Source organism: Saccostrea cucullata, unplaced genomic scaffold, assembly GCF_032062105.1.
Source record: "Saccostrea cucullata isolate Sc308-1 unplaced genomic scaffold, CSIRO_AGI_Scuc_v1 ctg614, whole genome shotgun sequence".
In the NCBI taxonomy this organism is placed as follows: Eukaryota; Metazoa; Mollusca; class Bivalvia; order Ostreida; family Ostreidae; genus Saccostrea; species Saccostrea cuccullata.
The window spans coordinates 86,437-102,104 of record NW_026929124.1 but is presented as its reverse complement, the minus strand read 5'-3'; the positions used below and the strand labels follow the sequence as shown (position 1 = coordinate 102,104).

At 34.0% G+C, this 15,668-nt stretch overlaps 1 protein-coding gene across 1 annotated transcript in view; it reads left to right on the top strand.

The window, feature by feature from the left end:
* LOC134279844 (bifunctional glutamate/proline--tRNA ligase-like) overlaps positions 1-15,668 on the top strand; it is a 31,278-nt gene continuing 15,610 nt past the window's right edge. The window contains exons 1-23 of the mRNA XM_062762258.1: positions 1-102; positions 414-498; positions 1,090-1,186; positions 1,613-1,769; positions 2,845-3,011; positions 3,235-3,320; positions 3,545-3,671; positions 3,912-4,104; positions 4,395-4,566; positions 4,723-4,847; positions 5,281-5,389; positions 5,497-5,581; positions 5,672-5,731; positions 5,813-5,923; positions 7,911-8,047; positions 8,143-8,194; positions 8,281-8,433; positions 8,776-8,888; positions 9,640-9,751; positions 10,070-10,213; positions 10,681-10,890; positions 10,982-11,185; positions 11,972-12,181. Of these exons, the coding sequence (XP_062618242.1) occupies positions 60-102; positions 414-498; positions 1,090-1,186; positions 1,613-1,769; positions 2,845-3,011; positions 3,235-3,320; positions 3,545-3,671; positions 3,912-4,104; positions 4,395-4,566; positions 4,723-4,847; positions 5,281-5,389; positions 5,497-5,581; positions 5,672-5,731; positions 5,813-5,923; positions 7,911-8,047; positions 8,143-8,194; positions 8,281-8,433; positions 8,776-8,888; positions 9,640-9,751; positions 10,070-10,213; positions 10,681-10,890; positions 10,982-11,185; positions 11,972-12,181 (2,952 nt within the window). The 5' untranslated portion in view covers positions 1-59. The remainder of the gene's footprint in view (positions 103-413; positions 499-1,089; positions 1,187-1,612; positions 1,770-2,844; positions 3,012-3,234; positions 3,321-3,544; positions 3,672-3,911; positions 4,105-4,394; positions 4,567-4,722; positions 4,848-5,280; positions 5,390-5,496; positions 5,582-5,671; positions 5,732-5,812; positions 5,924-7,910; positions 8,048-8,142; positions 8,195-8,280; positions 8,434-8,775; positions 8,889-9,639; positions 9,752-10,069; positions 10,214-10,680; positions 10,891-10,981; positions 11,186-11,971; positions 12,182-15,668) is intronic.

The following is a 15,668-nucleotide window of genomic DNA, read 5'->3' as shown; positions in this document are numbered from 1 at the left end:
ACGTGAAGTTGAACTTTAAGGCCTAATATTTATATCACATTTGAAGAAAGAAAAGAACCATGGCACTAAATGTGTCCTTTCAGAAGGAGAAAATCCCCACAGGTATATATAAACCATCTTATCACACCCACTGAATTACTGAATGTTGCATCATCCACACCATTTTAATACTAGTTGACGGTTTCATATTTCACACCATATTTGTGTTTGGATATCACAAGTCAACATGGTGTTGTATGTGACATTGCAAGAAAACCAAACTCCACTAGGTTATTTATTAATTTATTTTTAGATGTATACATTTATGATTTATTTACTTTGCTTTCCAAGATTAATTGAATCCTGCAACAGTACTATATTGATCATAAAACAGTGTTTTTTAATAGTTTTTTGTTGTTGTTATTGTCTTCCAGCTGCACTATTGACAGCAGAATATCTAGCACAGAATAAGCTGGTGAAATGGTCACTTGAGGAGAATACAGTATTAACAGCTGATGGGTAATAAAGTGTTTTTAAAACCCTAAAAAAAAATTTGACATGTACATGTAATTCCTTAGATAGAACGTTCTATTGTTAAATGATATTGTCCTATGGACCTGGTGTAATGATAGAATTCGTTCCGTGTATTCGTAATGTAGCAAAAGAAACATGGGCGATAACTCGTACTCGCTATAACTCAGTGCATTTACTACGAACAATCTAGAGAGCTCCGAATGTAAACATGGCAGGTAAATTTGAAGCGAGAGAAAAACGTTGAGAAAATTAATTGGATTTTCATCTTTAGATGGATTAATTTTTGGGATAAAAGGCTTAAGCAATCTCAAAAAGGTTTGTTTTGATGAATTTGGTAGTTATTTCCAGTGCAAATCCTTTTATATTCTTCAAAATCGTTTCGGAGCGGATCCGCTCCGATTTGCTACATTGCTAGTATACGGGACGTATTCTAACTGTGGTGAGGGCTTGTACCGAGACACAGTTAGATCATTCTAACTAGTAATTCCTCAGTAAACCCCAAAGAATAAAGAAAATATTGTTATAAATATCAATAATAAATGCACTACTTTGAATTTAAAAAAATGTTATTTTCAGATCAACTTTGAATAACAACTTCACTATTTGTCGATTTCTTGCTAACAAGTTTCATAAATTTGGACTATATGGAAATACAATTCTGGAGGCATCTGAGGTGAGTAAATTTTCTACAACTGAACCTTGTTAATCTCTTTTACTTGTGTTCCCAAACACATTTTCATCCAGAAGGTGAAACCTCCATTTAAATCAATAATTATAAGCTTCCAGATTACTATGGTTCCCTTGTATATTATAAACTGTGTGAAGTGCTTCAATAAAAACTAACATTTTAAAATCAGCTTGATTAGTTTGCAAAAAATTATTTTGTAAATATTTTTGTTAACAATTTGTTCATATCATATTGATTTATATTTCTCCTCTTTTGAATAAGCAGTAGTTAGGAAAACATCACTCGTTTGTCTAATGTTTGAACATACTGAACCCAATCATTTCAAATTATTCATTTAGTGCACATGTTTAATGATACATAAGTCTTACAGGAGTGTTTCGAATTTGACTTGATATATAATGTGACCAACAGATTGACCACTGGATGACCTTTGCTGCTGGGTCCTTGTCTTGTGCTGCCAAGTTTTCCTTAGCTCTCAATTATCTTGATAAAAGTTTGGAGCCTGTCACATACTTAGTGGGCAAGTCATTGACATTGGCTGACTTTGCTATTTGGGAAGCACTTCAAAGTAAGTAACAATTATATTCTGAAGAAGTTGCAGACCATTGAAATTTCTGGCCGAAGATTTTTCTTTCCTACTAAAAATAGGGATGTGACTCTTAAACAAGAGGAGATAAATAGAGAAATAAAACAAATAGTGGTTGCTATAAAATCTTCTCAAGGGCTCCTGGGTAGATTATCACCAAACGTATGGATAAAGATGAGATTATATTGTAATTAAAAATTTGTTCAAGAATCACCTTAATTTTTTTTGGGGTGGGCTCACAGTAGGTCACCATGAACCCAGTTTTTTGGATTGCACAATTGCATCTCAATATTTTGGATAATTAGAGAGTTAGATTCTTTAAAATTTGTCAGTTAATGCAACTTCACTTTATGAAATGTTTCATGAAAGTTGACTTACTGTAGATTCCTAAATATGTATATGCGTGGAATTAATTATTGCCTAATTTCACGAGAAGCACCACACGCGAAATAAAATTACTTGCCTTAATTTTATGGTTCTGACTTTTGAAATCTATGCAAGATCTCTTGACCAACCGTCCATTCGCAACTTATTATTCTTGCCAATTGACGTTGAAGAGCCCATTCGCGATAATAAGTACTTTCGAAAAATAAGGAATCTACAGTAGTTGGGTCTTGAATTGTCCAACCAAAGAATAGGACACCATGACCTACTTTTGGAATTGTATTGCTATTTCTAAATCAGATTATTTGAGGATTGGAATCATCAAACTTTGTCAGTTAATGCATCTTGGGTTGAGTATGTAAATCAAAAAGAAGAGGACAATTTTGGAATTAGATTTAAGATTTTACCTAAATATTTATGGTACTGAGATGCTTAAAGTAGAAGTGATAGAATTGAATATTTTATTAGAAGAGGGATTCTAGGCCCTTGGTCCATATTTGATTAACTCTTGTAAACTTGCTTATAATCAAATTTCATAAAGACAATTGATTGATAAGCATGTACATGCAGGTCTTGTGTCAATGAAACATCACAGGCACCTGACTTTACTTGTCTTAGTTAATCACATTAAAATCACTTTTTGTTACCTGTGTATATTAATTGTAATATTTAGGCAGTAGCAAATTCCAGACACTGCTAGCAAGTGGAGATGCAGGCATCAATGTGACCCGCTACTACAAGTTTCTGAGCAATCAGTCCTTGTTCAAGGTCGCAGAGAAAACACTGCCTAAGGTCAAGGCCATTGATGAAAAGAAATTGGACAAAAAATCAAAACAGTCTGTAAGTACTGTAAAAAGCTTTGATGGGATTTCTGTATTTTACAGTGTTAAGCATCTAAAAAATTAATTATTATGACAGCATAATACAACCATTATATTATTATGTATATCCCAGTATATCTAGACTAAAGGATGCATTAATTATATCCTCAGGATGTACCTGTACTTTTTTCTGTTTTATTTGTCCTCTCGTTTATGCTGTGTTGTTTTAATTAAATCTATAGAAAAAGAAAGATGAAGGAAAATTTGTGGATTTACCAGGGGCAGAGGTTGGAAAAGTTATTGTTCGCTTCCCACCAGAGGCTAGTGGGTAAGTCTGCATTTTTTCATTCTGACAAATTTTATAGAAATAAACAAAATGGAGTCAATTAAACTACCGTATTAAAATAAAATGTTTGTAACCACTTAACAAGTTGGCTGTTACAGTGCACTATTGTTCAATGCATAGATTTTATTAGAAAACTATGAATCCAGAAAGATTTAGATTATATATAATATTGCCTGACATTGAATTCATTTCTGTCTCTCACAAAGATATCTACACATTGGTCATGCCAAGGCAGCCCTACTAAACTACCACTACAGAGAGATGTTCAAAGGGACACTCATTATGAGGTTTGATGACACTAATCCAGCCAAGGAGAATGAGGAATTTGAACAGGTATTGATCAATCAACTTAGAGTAGCCATATTTGATTTTCTAGTATGTACATGTATTTTTTTTTCATGAAACAAACATCATTTACATTGTAAATGATTTACACTTTCAGTTTACATTGTAGGTGATTTACACTGTCTGTTAACAGTGTAAATGATTTACACTGTCAGTGTATATTGTAGGTGATTTAATACACTGTCAGTTTATATTAAAGTTGATTTACACTGTCAATTCACATTGTAGGTGATTTTGAAGGATGTCGCTATGTTAGGAATTACGTACGATAAGTTCTCCTTCACCTCGGACTACTTCGATCAGATACTGAACTTGTGTGAGAAAATGATTAAGATAGGCAAGGCGTATGTGGATGATACAGATCCAGACACCATGAAAAAAGAGCGAGAGGAACGCAAGGACTCGGTCAACAGAGACAACAGTATGTACCTGTCTTTGTTGTTTGTAATATACATTAATTCCTCTATCTGATGTCAGGTTTACTCAAAATTTAATTCAATTTTACATAAGTAATGTATAATCATATAAAGAGTATAAACTTTTCGTCAATAATTTTTACATTGTTTAGGAATAGAGCATATATCCCACATTCTGCTAATGCAAGGGTGATTGATAGCTGTCACTTAATTGTAGACTTCTGTGTATTATGAAGCTTGATATGTTTTGAATAAAGTTAATGATGACATTGTATGTGTACATTTATTGTGTTAGGTGTAGAGAAAAATTTAGCTATGTGGGAGGAAATGAAAAAGGGTACAAGCAGAGGACAGAAGTGTGCAGTGAGGGCCAAGATTGACATGAAGTCTGACAATGGGTGTATGAGAGACCCCACTCTGTATCGCTGTAAAGTAGAGCCTCACATCAGAACAGGAATCAAATACAAGTAGGTGTTGTACACAGTTTTAGAGTCTGTAGAAATGGAATTTCAATGAGAAATCTAGACATGCACAAGCTTTGATAGATCTTTATATAATTATGCTCTGTAATCCCAATACTCTTTCTTTTCTGACTTACATACCATGATCTTTTTTTGACACAGTGTGTATCCCACATATGACTTTGCCTGCCCTATTGTGGACAGTGTTGAGGATGTAACCCATGCCCTGAGGACAACAGAGTACCACGACAGAGATGAACAGTACTACTGGATCCTGAATGCTCTAGGTAAGGTTTAGATCAGCTAGTCAGTACACTCGGGCTTTGTCAGAGATCTTCAGTAGATTTAGTTAGAGCACTATTTTAAAGTTTTGTTCAGAAGACTAGTAGATCCTTAGAGGGGAACCTCTGATACTCTGATAACAGAATTTTTGCACATTTATTGATTGTAATATTGTAATCTGCATCCAGTTACATGTACTGTAAATCACTCAGAAATACTTTTATTGAAGAGACATCAGTAAACTCTCGTGTAAACTTGATAACATTTTGATAAAAAAGGTCTTGGAAAATATACGAAGGCAGTTACATTCCATCTGGGTGCTTAAAAGAGTTTGGTGAGAGGGTACTGTGTAGGAAGCTGTTTTAATGAAAAATAAAGTTAATTTAGTTCTGAATGCATTGTTTTAGATGAAGTTAACAAATAATGTTGTTTCTCTAGGTCTACGACGCCCTTTCATCTACGAGTACAGCAGACTTAATCTACAAAACACAGTCCTATCCAAGAGGAAGCTAACCTGGTTTGTCAATGAGGGGATTGTTGATGGATGGTGAGTACCTCATGCAGCTTTCTTAGAGCATTATTAAGCTGTATCCTCTAACTAGCTTAGATAGAAACCTATGAAATATCAGCTGTATGAATGCTGTATAATTTCAGGGATGATCCCCGATTCCCTACAGTGAGAGGAGTACTAAGGAGGGGAATGACAGTGGAGGGGTTAAAACAGTTCATTGTGGCTCAGGTAATATAAGTAGTGTGGAATAACCTTAAAATACAAAATGACACAAATGGTAAATTATGTATGTATAACAGTTTTATTCTGTGTTTGTAGGGATCATCTAAATCTGTTGTTATGATGGAGTGGGATAAAATCTGGGCAGTCAACAAAAAGGCAAGATTTGAATTTGCTTTAATTGTTAAAATAAACATTATTTTTGGTAAGAAAACAAATATAGAGGAAACCTTCTTTTAGGTGATTGATCCAATTGTTCCAAGATATACAGCCTTGCTGAAAAAAGAAGTAGTGCCTGTTCATGTGAAAGATGCCTCTACTGGGAAGATGAGTAAGCCTAAACACCCAAAGGTACCCAAAACTTCCTGTTGTCATGATAATGCTTCATTACGTGGTTTAAAGAAAACTTTTGAAGTGCCCCTATGGTAAAATTGCCATTCATGGATTTTTTTAGGTCACCTGAGTAACTCAGGTGACCTATTACTATCCGTTTTCGTCTGTCGTGTGTCGTGTGTTGACATTTGAACTTTTTCAGCTTCTTCTCTAAAACCACTGAACCAATTTCAACCAAATTTGGTATACAGCATCTATGGGTGAAGGGGAACACAAATTTTGAATTTCATAGTCCCCGCCCCCCTGGGGCCTGAGGGGTGGGGCCAAAACCACTAAAATTAATGAAATCTTTAAAAATCTTCTTCTTTACTCCTGGACATCAAGCAGGCAAACTGTTGGCATGAATGTAATGAGCATTGAGTCCTCTACCAAAATTGTGAAATTCATGGCCCCAGGGTCAGGGGTTCTAGTGCTATGGCGGGGCTCTATAGATTATATAGTGAAAATGCATTATTTCTTTGAAAATCTTCTTCTCTGCTCCTGAGTATTAAATAAACTAACTAAGAACATAGTTATGATGAGCAAGAGTGCCTCTTCCAGATTTGTGAATTTTATGGCCCCAGGGTCAGGGGTTCTGGTGTTAGGGCGGGGCTCTAAGATTATATAGTGAAAATGCATTATTTCTTTGAAAATCTTCTTCTCTGCTCCTGGGTATTAAATAAACTAACTAAGCACATAGTTATGATGAGCAAGAGTGCCTCTTCCAGATTTGTGAAATTCATGGCCCCAGGGTCAGGGGTTCTAGTGCTAGGACAGGGCTATATAAATTATATAGTGAAAATGCATTATTTCTTTGAAAATCTTCTTCTCTGCTTCTGGGTATTAAATAAACTAACTAAGCACATAGTTATGATGAGCAAGAGTGCCTCTTCCAGATTTGTGAATTTTATGGCCCCAGGGTCAGGGGTTCTAGTGCTAGGGCGGGGCTCTATAGATTATATATTGAAAATGCATTATTTCTTTGAAAATCTTCTTCTCTGCTACTGGGTATTAAATAAACTAACTAAGCACATAGTTATAATAAGCAAGAGTGCCTCTTCCAGATTTGTGAATTTTATGGCCCCAGGGTCAGGGGTTCTAGTGTTAGGACGGGGCTCTATAGATTATATAGTGAAAATGCATTATTTCTTTGAAAATCTTCTTCTCTGCTCCTGGGTATTAAATAAACTAACTAAGCACATAGTTATGATAAGCAAGAGTGCCTCTTCCAAAAATTGTGAATTTTATGGCCCCAGGGTCAGGGGTTCTGGTGTAAGGGCTGGGCTCTATTGATTATACATGTATAGTGAAAATGCATTTATTCTTTGAAAATCTTCTTATCTGCTTCTGGGTATTAAATAAACTAACTAAGCACATAGTTATGATAAGCAAGAGTGTCTCTTCCAGATTTGTGAATTTTATGGTCCCAGGGTCAGGGGTTCTGGTGTTAGGGCGGGGCTCTATTGATTATATAGTAAAAATACATTAACTCTTTGAAAATATTTTCCTTTGCCTCTGGGTTTTATGCCAATGATCCAAGTATATATATATATTTATGATGAAAAAGGTGCATCTAGCAAAGTGGTTTTTTATGCCCCCAGGGTCAAAGACATAGTCTGAAAATAAATTAATGCTTTGAAATCTGCCCTTTGCTATTAATCAACCATTTTATGATTACATTTGCAAAATTTTGAAATATGTGGCCCATGGGTCAGTGGGTGAGGTGCACAAATGGTTATAAAGTGGAAGTGCATTTTCTTTTTGTTACTCTGATCTACCTCTGGGTATTAAGTAAATAGAGTAAGCATGCTAAGTTAATAATTATGATAAGCAATGGTGCCTCTTTCAAAATTGTAAATAGTGAATTTCATGGCCTCCGGTTTAAAACACAAACCAAATACAATTGTTTGAAAGTTGTTACACAATACTCAGGTGACCTATAAGGCCCGTGGGCCTCTTGTTTCAGAATGAAGATGTTGGAATGAAGGATGTGTGGTACTCTCCCCTTGTATACATAGAGGGAGCTGATGCGGAGCTGTTAAAAGAAGGGGAGATGGTGACATTTATCAACTGGGGGAACCTCCAAATAACTAAAATAAACAAGTAATGTAACAGTCTTAACAATCAGTGGTGACATTTATTAATTTATTATTATTATAAGAAATCAATAAATTAAATCTTGTTTTTGTTGATTTCAGGAAGAATGGCAAGATTGTATCCATGGAAGCAAATACAAGGCTGGATAACAAAGTAAGCTCTAAAGAAAATAAAAATAAGAAAATAACTCCAGGTGTTTTGAGACTATCCTAAGAGTGACAAATTCTGTTTGTTTGTAGGACTTTAAGGAGACCCAGAAGATAACTTGGCTAGCAGAGACTGACCAGGCCCCCTTCACCCCCACTGTGTGTGTCCAGTATGACCACATCATCACTAAAGCTATCATCAGTAAAACCGATGACTTCAAAGAGTATGTCAACAGGAACAGCAAGGTAGGTCTCAGTTTATTCACCTACAATAATCCACATTGACTGATAGGTCAAAAATGTTTGCATGGCAAATATTCTTTTTAAAAAATCTTTAGCAAATCTATGAATTCTTTTAGGTTACCTTTGTAACTCTGTAGACATATGTTTTATCTACTGTAAAGATGGAAACTTTGATGATGAAACTTTTGACAGAATTGATGACAGAATAAACTCAAAGTTTTAAACTTGTTAGCTTTCTTATTCATTGAAAACCAATGTTAAATTCAAGTAGATCAACCTAAATATAATGAAATTTACATCTTTAACCCTCAACATACCCAGTACAGAAGATATTTGTGTTTACAGAAAGAGTTGGTGATGTTTGGAGACCCTTGTCTGGCCTCCCTGAAGAAGGGAGACATCGTACAGCTACAGAGGAGAGGATACTACATCTGTGATGAGCCTTATCTTCCTACCAGGTCACAACTTACTCTGTCTCAGTATTTGATTGATGATTAAACTGTAAACATAGATTAAAGAAGTTTATAATTATTTCTCCTCAGAGTTTCAGATATTTGAAATAGTTGTATGTAAATGTAGTAAACTATATAGTGGTAAAATACATATTCCCTGAATTGAAAAGTATTCAAACAAAAGCTCAATGATGAAATGGTGTTGTCATTTCATATTCATTTGCTTATTATTCATTTCATTTAGAAAAAGTATGGACTCTTTAGTTGATAAATATGGTTTGATATTCCCCAAAAAAATAGCTCAATGATGAAATGGCGTTGTCATTTCGTATTCATTTGCTTATTATTCATTTCATTTAGAAAAAATATGGACTCTTTATGTGATAAATATGGTTTGATATTCCCCAAAAAAATAGCTCAATGATGAAATGGCGTTGTCATTTCATATTCATTTGCTTATTATTCATTTCATTTAGAAAAAATATGGACTCTTTAGTTGATTAGTATGGTTTGATATTCCCATAAAAATATCAAGGCTTACCCTTGTTCCACATTAATATTTTTCTGGTGAAAATCATACCAAATTAAACATCTGAAGACGCTTTATGATATTCTTTTAATGAAAAGTACAGAATACAGTTTAAGTACTCAAAAGGTTTTGATTTTCGTAGTTTTCATTCACATGATTAAAAAAAAAATTCTTTATAAAAGATACAGTGTGTACTTTGGATGACTTATGGATGACTGTGTTTTGTAGTCCTTTCACGGGTTGCTGTAGTCCCTGTGTGTTGCTGAATATCCCTGATGGTCATACAAAGGAGATGCCAACCTCAGGATCCAAACACAAAGAAGACAGCAGCAGCAAAGAGGTTAGAGCAAATTTTTATTCACAAAAATAATTGACATGCTTTTCAAATATCTGCAACATTTAGGAGAATGTAGATGTATGCTATAGAGTTATGGCTGTGATGAGTATTCATTTATTTAATATATACTTAAGAATGTATGTGGATTTCAAATACAGTTTCTCACTTATTGCAATGAAAGATCTTCAAAGAGAGCCTGTGCATGTTGCAGTGATCTGATTTATTTCCGCCTCATTTCATTGGAAAGTAAAAATATGTACATTTATATGTATAAGTACCTTTACATGTACATTGCACGTAGAGACTTTTTTTCAATCACAGAAATCACAGAGCAAGAAAGGGAAATCAGCTGAGAAATCTCCCCCAGAAACACCGTCTGCAGGGGTCGACCTTGTAGATCTAGACCAAAGGATCAGAAGTCAGGGAGAAAGAGTTTGTGACCTCAAGTCCAAAAAAGCTCCCAAGGTCAGAACTCAATTGCATTTTTTAGCTCTGCTGGTCAGAGAACAAAAGTACTTATGCATTATTAGGGTGTCCATTGTCCATCTGTCTGTCTGTCTCTAAACAATTTTCAAAATCCTACAACCTCCTACAGTTTTGATTGAATTCCAAGGAGACTTTGTTCACAACTTGACCATTAGTAAGAAACATAAATCTTTTATCTTTTTGATTTTAAAATAAAGTAGAAACTTTCATTGAAACTCTCCTAAAATTCACTTAAAAGCCTACTTTTGGTTGTAAAAATAATAATAAATAGGTATATATAATGTTTATCATTACTGAATCATGATCTTGAATTGAAACCAATTTTTAAAATTTATGATTTTCAAGATCATTTTAATGTAGTTGGCAATCTATTTTCCTTCTTGTTTCTAAATCTCCATATTTGCATAAAAATAGTTTGAATTTACTCAAAATGTTTTTACATTTAGGAACAAATTGACGCAGAAGTTAAGATTCTTCTGGCTCTGAAGGGGGAGTATAAGTCTGCTTCTGGTTCTGAGTGGAAACCGGACACTAAACCAGTTCATCCTGTCTCCTGTCCTCCAGCCTCTGGTTCAGGGGATGTCGTGGAACTCAATAACCAGATAACCAAACAGGGCAGCCTAGTCCGGGACCTCAAGGCAAAGAAAGCCCCTAAGGTACAGGGTATCACAAATATGAATACATACATTTTCATGTAATTTTTAAATCCAAGTTAATGTCTTGTAAGAAAACCTTTACATTTTTCAGAGTGAAATTGATGAAGCAGTGAAGGAACTGTTGAATCTGAAGGCCGAGTATAAAAATGTGTCTGGAAGTGACTGGAAACCCGGGACTGCTTCTCCAGCCAAGACACCTAGTGGTGCTAGTGGAGCAAATGTCAGCGTCATTAACGACAAAATTGTAGCCCAGGGCAACAAAGTCAGGGACATGAAGGCTAAAAAAGCCGCAAAGGTACATTTTGTAACTAGGATATAGAACTTTATACTATTTTAATAATAATTCTTGCTTACTGATTCAATTTATAAGTCTAATTTCCAAAAGAAGAAAGAGAAATTTTCATCTTTCAGAATCATTTATTAAACTCTACACAACTATAAAATTGTCAAATTTTATATATAGACAGTTTATAGAGAGTTTCTGATTTGTATATTGCAGAAAGAGTAAGAGGTCTATGTTTACCGGTATATAAAATGAATAAGAGGAGGATCAATATACTGCTACATTGCAAGAAATTACAACTTCTTACCCCTACTTTTCACCTTTATTTTATCAATAAACTGATAAAAGATGGACAATTTCATTACTGCCATTCACGTTTTAAATTTGCTGTTATGGTTTGGGGTACCTCTCTTATCTGTGAATGAAATTTAATGAGACTTTCAGTCTTATTACAAATTCACCTATTTTACCTTTTGTGTATTTTGGATTTCCCACAGCAAATCATGGACACTGCATTCTCCATTTTAAATTCACCTAATCACAGATTAAAATTTGTTGGTACTTTCTTAGTTTCCTTACCATTGCCATTGTGCACCAATTATTTTACTTCTTGATCTGACTTTTTGGGTCTCCCAGAGCAAAACATGGACTTTGCCATAATAATCATATGGAAGGTGGGGAAAGGGTTAAAATATCTCTATTTTTTTATATAAACAACTTTTACTGGATAAAGAATGTTATGTTATATTGTATCAAGGTAATAAAAGCTAAGATCATGATGTTGATGTTTTTACACAGAGTGAAATCGATACTGCTGTGAAAGAATTACTACGTCTGAAGGAGGAATACAAGGCTGCCACAGGAAAGGATTGGAAACCACAAGCTGCCACACCAGCAACACCACCACCACCCAAGTCTGGGGGATCTGGTAATGAGGCTGACCTCAATAACAAGATTGTGGCCCAAGGAAACAAAGTCCGAGATCTCAAAGGCCAGAAAGCTGCCAAGGTAATGAAGTCTTTGACATTTTGTTACAACTGTTAATATGCTTTATTGGTGTTAAACATTTGAATGTGGTAAGTTCCATTTTTCTGATGCTGTGAACAGTCTGTCAAAGTTGAGTGAGTATTGTCTGAATAAGAAATGTGAGTTGTTTGTGTTCCTGTTGAGACTGTTTGAGACTTCAAGATAGTAATTTAGTGTAGTAAGGTCGCTGTAGAAAATATGAGGGACATTTTTAAGAGTTCTTTATGCAAATGAAAATAGGTTGCCTGTTGGTATTCTCTCTTTATGTGGTTGTACAATTTATGAAAACCTTTTAACATATTCAGCTTCTTCTCTGGAATGATTGGACCAGTATCAGCCAAGTTTGATACAATTTGTAGGATCTAAGGACAAAATGAAACAAAATGAAACAAAAAATTGAATTTTTCTAGTTCTCTGAAAGTACTGGAGAAGTCAAAATCATCAAAATTCATGCAATCTTCAAAAGACTTTTTTCTCATAACATGTAGCTAGAATACTACAGTTGTGTGCCATAATTTAAGATCATTTCATTTTTTCTCTGTATATTTCATTGAAAACAAAATTTTGTAAAATCAATGGTATGACAACAGTTCTTGACAGATTTTATACCAAATTTTTGATGATCCAAGATATTGTTGTAGTTGATGAAAACAATAGTTTTTACCTGATCAGCATTGATATTCTAAGGATATTGTAATTCAAGTGTGACATGAATTTTTAAGTCACATATTTACAATGAATTATACAATCAACATTGATCTTGAATTTTAGAACTGATTATTAAGTGATGAACTATCTTTTACAAAAATCTAAATTTGTAATGATATTTTAAAGAAAGAAAACTTAACATTTTCTGGTTTACTAAGTACTGAAATAAATAATTAAATTGGACAAAAATTGACCATTTGCCAGTGATTTTACAAAATGTTGTTTTCAATGAAATATTTAGAGAAAAAATAAAATGATCTTAAATTATGGCACACAACTGTATTTTCTTGGAAGTTAGGCATATGTTAAACATAAATTGTACTTAACATAACAATCTTCTTTACATATTGGCGTCTAGCAAGTAGACGATATGAGTAGCCTTTAATGAAAATTGGTCCCTTTATCAGGCCTCAGGATGATTTATTACACCCCCTGCTTGTAAAGTGGGAGAGTATTTAGTGATCAGGATGTCCATCCATCCCTTCTTTTGTCAATCCGTCTTTCTGTAAATTCTGTATATCCATCCATTTGTTACACTTTGTAGAACCCATCTCTCATCTGCAACTCCCCTTATACCACTGGATGAAATTTAATGAAACTTTCACAAATTCTTTGTTACATAGTGCCATTGTGCACCTCTTATTTTACATTTTGATCAGAAACATACTTTGGATTTCCATACCAAAACAAATTAACAAAAACATTGTTTTCTTTTATATTGAATTGGTACCCATTTCTTATCGGCAACTCCTCCTAAATCACTAAATAAAATTTATAGATTCTTTATTACGTAATACCACCTGCCCATTTTACTTTTTGATCTGACACTTATTTTGTGTCTCCCAGAGCAAAACATGGATTTTGCCATTATAATAATATCATTTATTGAATTCAAATCAAATCTCACAGTACCAGACTAGGTAGTATTTTTTACAACACATTTTTCTTCAAGAAGGGAAATTGAGAGTTTTGACATGAACATAATTGTTATATGTTCTCACGAAACTTCATTTTTATATCTCTTTTATTCAATAATTATTAAATTACAGTATTACATTGTTGAAATAATTTTTATGGAATTTATTTAATTCTTTTAGATTGATAACAGTTTTAAAAAAAGATATTACAAAGTAGATTTTATTACTAAAGTGATCTAAATAATAGATATATGGCATACAAAAAAGAGGATAAAATCAGAATTAGACAACAATTTGTGATTTATGTAGTGTAAAATAATTACTACTCAGGAGATTTAGTATTTAAAAAAAAATAAACATCAAATTTCTTGTCTGTGGCATATTTGGGTCAAATAGGCAGAGCAGTGAAGGTAAAGCTCCAAAATTGCTAGCTCTGTATGATGAGGAAGTGGAACTAGGTCAAGTAGTGTAAAAATAACAACGCCACGTGTATTGTGTGTTTGTAATGCACACAGGTAACTGTTGTGTCTGAATTTAAAGGACCACTGTTCATTAAGGTAATCAGACTCACGGAGATTATTAAGCTATGCACTTATTTAATTTTTCTGTTGCTTTAATTCACATGTGCACTTGTACATGTATGTAAACAACAATGACCTCGTATTTTTTGTTCACCGGTAATTTAATGTTCCATCACAGATGCTAAAAAAAATACATAGCCCAGGCCTAAATGTTTTACATGTATTTTACAATACGCGAGTTTCGAGATTGTAACTCTCCTGTGATAGAGGCGCAAAAAGTATCTATTTCAGCGTGGAGGTGGGACAGGTTGTTTCTGTATACAAACGTGCATGAATAAATGGACGATATTTATGGCTTTTAGAATTTATTAAATGCTATAGAAAGATATAGATCTTAAGTAGTGATGCATTTGATGATTTTATCAAGCTCAACTATGCATATTTACAAATCTGCTTTCAATTATAGGGTACTTGAAAACGAAAGAAACGTGGTAGTCTTTACAAAAAGTAAGGGTGACTGGAAATTCCAGAAGCCCCCCGTTTTTTGGAGAATACCCATACAGAAGGGTAGAAGCCCCAATAAAGTGGTAGAAGCCCCATAAAATTGAATGATTTAGGGTACATAAAACCCTATGGTGATGTTTAAATGACTTATATTGGTATCCGTAAACTTTTATAGCCAATCTTACCTCAGAGTCGACAGAAATCGAACGCTATTACTGGTTTACCGTACACCAAGCCCGATCAAATTCGAAGCGAACTGCTGTTTATCATCGTATAGATAAAGTTAAAATAATTTATTCTAATTTAAAATGTTTTTTATGCAAGATATGTAGAAATTATTACGTAATACACATTTAAAAAAACATTAAGAACGTTAATAAGATAATATGAATTTGTGTATTTTAATTCATATTATCCCAATGTTACCAGCTCTAGCCACGTGGAGGCCTCCTTTTTTGTAGAGCCATAATTTAAGTTTTTAAGATTTTAGAGAAATTCTGAATTTAGAGTTAAAAACATATCCAAAAGCTTCACAGCAACAATAATAATTTGTATCTGGCAGGTGGGCTTGTTTGTAAGTCCCTGTCTTGTATCTGGCAGGTTGGCTTCAGCTCCCTTATGTGTTCCTGGTATGCGCCCAGGTCATCCCCGCAAGTCCTTGGCATGTCCATGGCATGACACTAACTTACCCGTATTTCTGATATATATAGAGTTGCATTTTTGAATTGTATCACACAGGTTTTTCTTTTCTCCATTTGGGTAATTAGTTTAATCTATTAAGACTAGTGCTCCTCAGTGCTGTTACATTTGAACTAAATA